The following is a 10704-nucleotide window of genomic DNA, read 5'->3' on the forward strand; positions in this document are numbered from 1 at the left end:
ACTAAGGTTTACTGGTGGTTTAGAAGGTAAGCAGGCCAGTAGATTGTGTTTGTGTTACCTATGATGAAAATGGTACCGACTAAACGGCGAACGCTCGTTGTTTAGAACTTTGTGCTGAATACATATTCACATATTTTGCAAGGTAAAAGCAAAATTCCCCATATCCTTTTTCTTAAGCAACCTATTGTGTCACGTGTTCACAACTTAAATAAATAATTTTATTTTCTTCTTGTCCTTTACCCTATGTAATCAGAATTAAAGTTTGATATACAAAATAGAACATCTGTCAATACCGAGACGAAATAAAAAAATAGCGTAAAAGCAGCACGAGGCAAATAAATAATTAATAAAGTGTGCAAGGCGTTCTTACCTCTTTGTATTTAAGTCTCCTATTGTCGCGACTCAGTGACATTACGATCAATAGTATTGGCTTTCGAATCCATTATCGCTCTCGTCTATACAAAGATGTTAAGTAAGAAAATAAATGACAAAAAGCGATTTTATTTTCAAGTAAATATTGATATTGCATCATTGAAATTATTATGTTTTTGGTGAAAAAAATTTGAAAATGAATTTTACATTAATTAGTGTATCCCATAATTTTTCAAAGCTGTCTTACATCAGAAAATCGTGTAAAAGTGTTTAACAAGAAAAGAATCAAACTCATATATTATGTTGAAAACATTGATATTTTAATGTTGTTTTCTTATATCTGAATTTATATATATATATATATATATATAACATATTTAGATACGAAATTTTCACTTAATACACAAAGTAGACCTAACAAACTCCACAGTGAGGACTATCCACAATTTTGAAACAATTAACGACACATTTTCTTCAGATCTCGGTGACAGGCGCACATTGAAACTTATGGTGTCATTTTCCTGTTCTGTTACGAATATTGCATGATGGGCATCGGGTGAAATGATGACAAAGGTGCTATAGAAGGGAATGACGCATGTTCTTTAGAAGGGGCAGAAGTCATTGTTCGTGGGTGACAAACAAACCAGTCATTTAATTTAGGCACTTCCGGTACAGGAATTCCATTATTCTGATCCATGTGAGACGTCACAGAAGGTGACGTCAAAATAGGTTTCGTGTCAGATACACTTTCTGTTGAGGGCGGTGATTGGTGCGAATGCATCGTGACGTCATTTGAGGGAGTTGTCCTAGACATTGATTCACTGCTCTCCGAGTGATCTTCAGAGTCAGATTTCTCCATATCAGGGGAGATGTCCCCGTGGATTTTCATGTGCTTACGTAGAGAGCTAGGGTGAGTATAACTTTTGTCACATCCCCTTACTCGGCAGTTGTATGGCTTGTCACTCGTGTGCACATGGCTGTGTTTTTTTCTGTCGGAACTGTTCGCAAATCTCCGGTCACAACCATCAAAATCACATTTAAAAGGCTTCTCTCCTGCAAAATATAAGGAAGCAACACCCTTTAGCAACTAGTTAATATAAAAACTTTCAAGAAAATACCAACATCAAGATAATCCAAACTCAAATTCCTTTAACATAATGCAAATATGAACAAAAGAAAGGTTTGCACGGATACTCCTAAAAAAGATCAAGGAAAACATATATAAAGTGATATTCTTACTGAAAACCGACAATACCATGACAATTTATAAATGCATGTTCCATAAGTGAAAGCGTTTTCTGCTTTAACGACAAATCCCATATGACAAATCTAGGTCAGTGCAAAAGCTGTCATATACACCAAAACTACCGACACTCTTCAAGACGTTGTGCAAGGAGTTATATTTAGTGAATTATAAGGACGATAATGGAACGCCAACACAAAGCTGAAACCGTTATCGGAAGTTTTCCTGTCAAATGTTGACAGTCAAATTGTGACACTGAAGATAATGCCTCAAATATCATGTACAAAATGTAAATAATAGAGGTTAGGTAAAGCAGGAATGTTACTTTGCAAAAACGGAAATTTAAGAAACTGATATTTAAGCTCCTGCTCCATAACAAATAAAAGTCGAGTAACAAATCTGTTGATTCGACGTAATAGATTACCCGATAACTTTCTTGTAATTAAGACAATAATTCATTCATATACCTTAACCATAATGCAATATTTGGCTGGGTTGTTGTAACAGTCTACACATAAAGTCTGTGATCAATTAATTCAGAAATGAAATATATGAAACAAGTGAGCCAAGATTGGGGTATAGTTGATTAATTTGCATGGGTATGTCAATATTCCGTTTAGGAATTCCCATCAAACTCAACGATGATGTTCAATTATTTTCGCGATTTCATTGTAGGGTATATTACTGTACAGTGGGTTTGGTAAAGGAAAATAACAGAACACTAAAAAAATTCTGCATTGCTATAATTTAAATAAAAAGATAATATAAATTAGAAAACAAAGTTGGCCTTCCTTCATTGGTCTACGTGGGTAACATTTTATATAAATATTCCACACGTGTGTACATGAGCACATGGCCTTGTAACTGACATCACAAACTATGGAATGCCGGAATAATAGGGCCTATTCTTTTGGGCACATCTAGCACAGGAAAGCGGTCTACTTAAGACCAATTGATCTCCTAGAAGGACTTGTTCGACCCGTATTCAAGACAAGCCGGTGTTATTCACAGGAACATAATAGTCGTATCGACTTAGTGCTGCGAGGCTGAAAGGACACATGACAAATACGTTTCTCGACATTGAAAAAGAAAAATGTCATTCTTTGTTGTATAAAGAAGACTAGCTTCTCTGTTTTGTATTTAAGTAGCAACTTTATGTATAACAGGTGAAATGTAGATTTTTTTCGCCAGGTTGAACATGTTTTATTTTACATAAAAATATTTTTGAGTATTAATTGTTAAACAGTCAATGGTGATGGATCAATTAACAATATTGACCTTTCGTTTAAATTAATCATAATTGTAAATTCCATTATTTGAAACATGCTAAACTATTGGTTTCGTTTTATAATATTTGCTATCGACCCGTATTTCGATGCAACAATACAATTGATTGATGGTTTCATGTTTGTGTGTTTATATATATATTATGCAATGATCGATTGATAGCGAGAAACCTCTTTCCCTTATTACGAAAATCAGGCGGTGAATGACTAGGTTACAAGAGAATATTATATGGCCCCACGTGTATGAAACAGACAGAAAGAAAAAGTAATATTCACAGACAGAAAATATAAACCCAGCGAATGACAAGGAAAGGACGGCTCCATGATCTATCCGAAAATGCCCCCATATTTCACGTACGTCACCGTTCTGAATCACAGTTACGAGAGTAAAAATGTCAGGGACGTGATCTTCTGCAGATACCACTGTAAAAACATCACTCCATTATTTTTACATATCTGTACAATGACAACTAGTTCCGCCCACTTTCAGTTTCAATGAATTTTAGATAGAAATACGGTTTTCGCCGATAACTGTCATAAATGTTTCATTATTTTGTTTTGAATTTGAATAAAGAGATATATCAAAACTGATTTTAAGAATTCGAACAAATTATACAAATTCCACAGGATATTTTTAAAAAATTTCATCATGCAGATTTTGACAATTTTTAATACTTTATATAGATTATACACCTGTACATTCCTTCATTTATCAACGAATTTTGCTTTATGGTCAATGTGATTTCATCTCGGGCATCTTGCACAATACTAAGTGATGATGTAGTCAAAATTGATTGTTAATGGATAATTACCGTACAAAATCTAACATTAAGTCCAAGATCACATTTTGACTTAAATGACGCGGTCTTAATTCGTGTTTCATTACAGAAAATAAAATAATTCAGAAATTAAAATCCTGGTGTCTTCTCTTACTGATGAGAAATATGAATGATACCAAATGTCCGGACCCTGTAAAAGGTGTGGTATAGTTAACTATGGTTGAAATACTCTCTGTGGGATATCTATTTCGCGATCTGCTTTCGACCCCCTCCCTCTTGCTACACGTAATACCGGCTGGGCGGGTTGCTTCTGCTCCTCTAAAACAACCTGTTCTCCAGACGGACCCGTCAAGCGTTATACAATATCAGCTCTATGATTTTCCCATCAGGATCTCCATCATCCAATAATCCAGTTGTTTAGAATCTCCAAGGGATTATTTCGTCTGATAATTAGGGCGGCGCGATAGGAACGTGTAATTGATCAACGATAGACGAAATGAACATCACTTATCGTTAGGTTCTCGTAAGCAAAGTTGGAACTGCCGTCACCACCTCGTGGTAAGGTAATCAATATGTACTACCCTTTAAATCACGGAATTTTCCGGTGATAAATTTAGGAATAAATGGTTCCCAAATGTGGGCAATAGGTTTCTCACTACGGTAGAAATGGCCACAAGGACTTTATTTGTAAAATATTGCGTAATTTTGTTTGGTTAGGAAGACTGTAGGAGCTTAAAAATACAATAGGAATAATTTTTCTTTTTACGAAAGCAGTTTTTTTTTCTAGCATCACGTAAACTTAAAACTCAGTGGTAGAAAAAAACTTTTTAAATAGATACTGAACCATATTACAAGGTTAGATTGAGAAATTCTAGTCAATTTTTACTTGTACAGTCCGCTTCATACTGATATTTTTCAGTATGGCACAAAGTTATTAAGAATATTTCTTATTCAAATATTCTAATCTGAATTCGCAAATATTATTTAAAGTAGTACATACATTCTTTAGTAAATATACGATATATGTTGAACGAAATTCAAGAACAAATATGCTATTTCGCATACAGTACAAAGCTTTATAGTAATACAGCTAGAATTTCTGTCAATTATCAACACAATGCAGGATTTTACATAACACTAATTGAATAGCATAATGGTGCGATTTCGTCCGCTGATATCTGATATTTTCATTACACAGTAGAACACACCGAACCCATTATTCTTCATTACACAAGCGACTACTAGCTAAATTGCTAGTCCGACCCTGATAATTATAACAGAAATTCAATCTTTCTTATTATATTTCTCAACGAAATACCCGTCTCAGTTTTCATTTTTAATCCAGAACATTCTGACGAATCTGTAATGTTTATCTACAAAATGATGTTAGGTTATACTGGTCAACGTAAACACTACAGTAACCTTGACCAGTACTAGAAATTTGATGGGAACTCTTTACTGTAGAGGAGACAAATGTCCATGACACTTGAAATAGCACAAATGTACATGGTAAATATTTTAGAGTGGTTTATATGATTGTTTTTTAAATTCTTTAATTTTCCGAGTGAAAATGTACATTCAGGACAACACTTTAGTGCATTAATTAATTAACTTATCAATGGAACAGGGATAGTAGATTAATATTTCTTAAATGCGTAATGCAACTTTATATATGCACATATTTCTGTCATTCCTATCAATAGCGAATTTGCATTTCACAGAAGTTTCCACATCACCTATTAACATATGCCTTAATATAAAATGATATTAGATGTATATATTTGCGTTTTGAGATGCTAACATCTCTGTATAAGAGATAATTTCTTTGCTTAATTTGATACAGAAGGCTCTGTGAAAAGGTCTTTAAATAATGGTCATTGATTTCAGCAAGCCATTTTGAAATGTCCGGACTCAGACAATCGATCATTAATTAAAATTATACAACGTTTTAAATTTGTTATTTAAACCTGGAATTATCTGAAAACGCTTTCCTTCCATATTTTTACTGTCACCATTATATATCTTTTGGGCTCAGTTTTCTGTAATATTTTCTAGGGATTCCAAACTTCAGTTCTAATATTTCTGAGCACAACAAAGCAGGGCATATAAAACTGTTTACATATAATTTCCTTATTGTATCTCATTTCTTCTGTCAAAAATATCTAAAATTGGAATTCCGAGATATACAAAAACAAACATGATGTTGATGACATATTTCTCTGTATCATTGCAGTACTGTCGATTCTGTATTGTTGTAGATTTGAAATTACCATACGTGTGTCAAGAATATTTCTTTAATAATTGGTGTTTTAATCTTGCAATTTTGCAACAGATCATCAAATGAAACAGGTTTTCCTTAAGTGCTAATGTTACCATTTTATGAAATCCAGGGACATGTATAAGATATGAATTGTATGTAATCCATTCAAGTTATGTTTAAATATATTGATTTTTATCAACCAAAAAAAAAAAAGATGAGGGGTACATATGAAATCTTATCAGACTGGGCCTGTGACATTTAATTCATAATATCTAATATAAAAGTAGTATAGACAGTACAAAAATCTTCTTAAAAGGAAATCCTCATATCATATGTACACTCCTAAATCCATCCAGCTAAAGTCATACACGATCTTTTAAAACAAAATATTTATATTATCACATTCTGACAGTGATTAGAGACCTTCATTCACACACTACATTTCAGCAGTATATTTTACAAATGTTAGTAAGGTAGAAATCAAATCAGATTTAAAAGTCTCCAGGTTTAAACATTACTCATAAAATCAACAGTTTGTACTTTTATCTCGAGGCGTCTGAAACAATCGCGATACATTTTTAATATAAGCATTTATTTCTGATATTATTTATTTTTTATATTAATTTTTTATATCATTTATTTTTTATATTAATTTTTTATATCATTTATTTATCTTTCCCCCAGTATATCTTGCGTACTCATGGTAAATATGACCGATTCAAACTTAACAATGTTTGACGGAAACATTACCCATAGCCCCAGAAATAACAACTGTCATTACTTAAGTTTGACAATCTGCATACAAACACAGAATCATATTCAAACAACCGCTCTCTCTCCAGTTAATCAATAACCATCCGCTGATACAAAGATTTTAATACAATAAAAAAACATTGTATCTACTTCGCGCCCTTTTGAATTTCGAAAACAAATGTTTTTATAAGAATATTATTTTTTATTACACTTCAAGGTTCTTACTGCATTAAAAAAATTGTGATTTTCTATCAGGAAATTATTTTTTATAAATGACAAAAAAATACAAGATTTAAAACTTTAGAAGAGGTTGACCTGTCACGGGTACTTTATATTTTTTCACACCTCATAAATTAAAGCCAATTATCAGTTAAATAACTGTCTAACTGTTATTAGTTACATATTGTTTTCATTATGCTTCAGTCTAACAACAATATCACTCTGTAGTCTAAACTTAGTAAACATATTAAAGACACACAAATTGAATCCGTGATGGCGATAATCAGTGTAGTTAGCTTTGCTTACTTAATTTGAAGACACGACCCTAACTATTCAGCCTTCACACACACATGTATAACACGTAATACATTCTAGGGAACATTCACATAAAATTAAGCCCACCTTCCATGAAATACTTTCACTGCTTCAACTGCTGAAGTACGAAAACGAATTTCATATTTAATATAAAATACTCGTCTCTCAATTATACAGTCATTAATTATTTTTCCTTTGATGTGAACCGAGTTTAAGACAGGTCTGAAGTTGATGGGAAAGGCATTGCACGTTGGTACACGGAGCAATAATTATAGTATAACATCAAAAGCGCCAGGCCTATTTTCCGTTTCCCTGTTCTAAGCATAGCTTAAAAAGCAGAAAAATGGTGAAAATGTGACCGAGGAAATCGGTTGCAACCTAGATCAAAGTTGAGGGCATTTCTGTCGAAATAATCATCAAGTTTTTTTTATATATGTTTTGCCATCTACAATAGAAGACTTAACATGGGCGTGGAGGAGTTTTTTTCTTAGTATCTGCACCGGGTAGTGATATGTTTTCAATATATATCGGGAAGATATAATGACGGTTGCAAGACCAGAGGGAAAATACACACAGCCAATTTCTCACGGGGAGTCCCGACGATACTTTGGTTAAAATACCATCTGCCTATGAGAGTTTTGACTTCACCCCACCGATGCAATATATATGTACGTATATTGTAAACTAGTATACTGCTCCATCATAGAAGACAAGTGCCCGTATAGCTTTGAAATATGTAGGGAATAAGACAACGTGAGGCCGGTGGGAATTTGTAAATATTTATAATGGATGCTTGATGACGTTTAGCTCTTTGGTGGGACACGGTTGTGATGATACGGAGGAGCTACAGGGGTATATAGTAACATGACAAATGTCGATATCATATGGGGAACACATTTTAAGTTGTGGTTTCGCACTTAAAGACTTTTAAAACAGCTGATGTGAATTCTTCATCACAGTTTTACCAACAAATAAAACCCTACAGGACTTGAATTGAACCTAACATTCACAGAGCTGGTTTATTGTTTCAACACAAACGTAAATAAAACTTACAGTTGCGAATGGCTTTTTAACACATTGTGTGGTACATTTCTAAACCTAAAAAGAATTTAATTGTTTAACATTGAACAAACTGTTGGTAAATAATATCCCATTAATGCCAAAACCATTCGATATTAATTTTCATATCAATTACCTTTACACTAAGATTTTTTTTTTTTTTTTTAAAAATCACTTTTTCCGTATTTCCAAATATCGTTACAAAAATATCCCATCATAACCTTGATATACGTCGAGTAGTCTTGTTTCAGGGAGTTATCATTTTATTACACTTATCCTCTTTTAAAAACTTTTAAAACACCAGATACCTAGGATATGGTCGTATTTTAAAAGTGATACTGTGGGTCAGCCAGATTATTAATAAAGTCTTCAGATGTAAAACTATTTGATATATACTTATTTATTCCTAATTTGATTGCGATTTTAGAATTATTCACTGGATGTTGTAATAGGAATCTTGATAATATTTACAGGTTCTGGTATCGTCTTCATTCTAAGTAGACCTCTTGAAATGAGGTAAGTATAATACTAGATACGTAACGAAAAACACTTGACATTAACACCTAGGCATACTAATTAGTACCGTGTAGTTATATTACCACAAGTAGCATTCGGTCCTAGGCAGATTGTTAAAGCTAGGCATCCTCGGAGTTAAGTACACGACAAATTGTATCAGCAAATGTTTTAATTATCAATCAGTTTTTTCATTTTTGGGTTAAGAATATCATAATTTATTTTTCTGTTTCTGATGTCGGGAGTCTCTAATGATATTACATAGCTGAAGTTGTCAATTTAAGTCGTCATTGATGATTAAAATTTATTCAAATCACATTATCAACTCATTTAAAATTATGTAAACTTTTAAGTATAAATGACTAAAGTGATTTCCTTTCATTTGCAAAGCTGAATATGTTGTTAAAAAAGTGAGCGATATTTACAATGAACTGTTATTCGCTATACAGTCACCTTAATCCGAACATTTACAGTGTTTCTAAATCACGATAACCACCAATGACAATTGTACAAAACCATTGGGTACTTATAAATAAATTTATAGATAAATAATAACATAGATAAATAAGATAAAAAGCACGATTTTAAAATTAACTTGATACGTATTAATGTTTTATTTTTTTTACTCTAAGCGGTAGCATTATTTTACAACCCTTCTCAACGTGGAGGAGTCGCTCCAAAACATACACACATATCACATGTTAAACCTACCCGTATGTATTCTCTTGTGAATCTTGAGGTTCTCACTGCGGGCAAACACTTTACCACATCCCGGGAATGGACACGGAAATGGTTTCTCTCCTGTATGGACTCGGATATGGTTTACAAGTTTGTACTTGGCCTTGAAGGGCTTTCCCTCCCTCGGACACTCTTGCCAAAAACAGGTATGGTTGGCTTGCTCCGGCCCCCCGACGTGGTCAATCGTTATGTGATTTACGATCTCGTGCATTGTAAAAAATACTTTATTACACGGCTTTTTAGGTTCTGGCTGGTCAGAATCAACCCACATGCACGTGCGTTCCTGTTTTATAGGGGGACGCATGTATCTAAAAAAGGGCCCAGTCCCGTTTTGCAACATATTTATAGGGTTCATAAAGGGTTGATTCTCATGACCATACTGTTCCGGTCTTGTGGCCGGGTTGAGTCCCATTTGATCATTTCTGGAGATGTATTCTGGGCTATGTCCCGACATGTAGTAGCCAGGCTGACCATGCATGTGCTGTCTCGGGTTATGATATGATGTGACGTCATGTAGTCCCTGGAGAAGGACATGTGGACTCACTTCTTGATGATGTTGTGAATGAAAACCGCTGGATGGCGGAGGAAACAGCATCCCTGGACGGGAACTTACATTACTTGAAACATCACTTCCAGAAAGTCCAAACTCTGCCGTTCGGCGTAGAAATAATTCCCGGGAGTTAAGATTTCCAACATTGCTATAGGAAACACCATACCCACTCGCCTGACCGTTGTAATAACCATACTGCTGGTTTTGCACCATGGCGGTACCCTCGGGGTGCCCGTATCCTACCCCCGGGGAGGCCAGATGCTGGGGATCGCTGCGCTCCACAAATGTGCCGATCATCACTGAGCAGACATGAGGCGACAAATGTCAACAGCAGTCTCACGTTATTACTTTGTCACCTTTGGAATAAAGATAATTTGAATGTTACATGGATTTAAGCACAGATATCGTCCTACATTTAGTCCAGGGATTTGTATATAAACTTATTAGATATTAAACTTAGACTAACCTCTCGTTACTACCTGTATAATAAATATACGATCGATCTGTCGCCAGTTACATTCACTAACTGTGAACTGTGCTGGAATGTTTTCAGACTAAGTTGTTTGCTCGGCGGGTTGCTTAATCTCAAGTCCCGCCCCTCTCAGCCGGCGATTGGA

General features: G+C 34.3%; 1 protein-coding gene across 1 annotated transcript; it reads right to left on the reverse strand.

Moving 5' to 3' along the window:
- Positions 1–901: 901 nt before the first annotated feature.
- LOC132553834 (zinc finger protein ZIC 4-like) lies at positions 902–10384 on the reverse strand. The gene is made up of 2 exons (XM_060218116.1): positions 9511–10384; positions 902–1425 (listed from the first exon to the last, which is right to left on the reverse strand). The coding sequence occupies exons 1-2, from the start codon at positions 10382–10384 to the stop codon at positions 902–904; spliced, it is 1398 nt and encodes a 465-aa protein (XP_060074099.1).
- Between the last annotated feature and the right edge of the window lie 320 nt (positions 10385–10704).

The sequence above is a fragment of the Ylistrum balloti genome, unplaced genomic scaffold (genome assembly GCF_031769215.1).
Source record: "Ylistrum balloti isolate Yb309-2 unplaced genomic scaffold, AGI_CSIRO_Ybal_v1 Utg370358, whole genome shotgun sequence".
Lineage (NCBI taxonomy): Eukaryota > Metazoa > Mollusca > Bivalvia > Pectinida > Pectinidae > Ylistrum > Ylistrum balloti.

Coding starts and splice junctions, on each gene's coding strand:
- LOC132553834 (XM_060218116.1), bottom strand. CDS start 10,384: ATGATCGGCACATTTGTGGAGCGCAGCGATCCCCAGCATCTGGCCTCC. Junction 1,426..9,510: donor TCACAAGAGAATACATACGG/GTAGGTTTAACA, acceptor TATATTTTGCAG/GAGAGAAGCCTTTTAAATGT.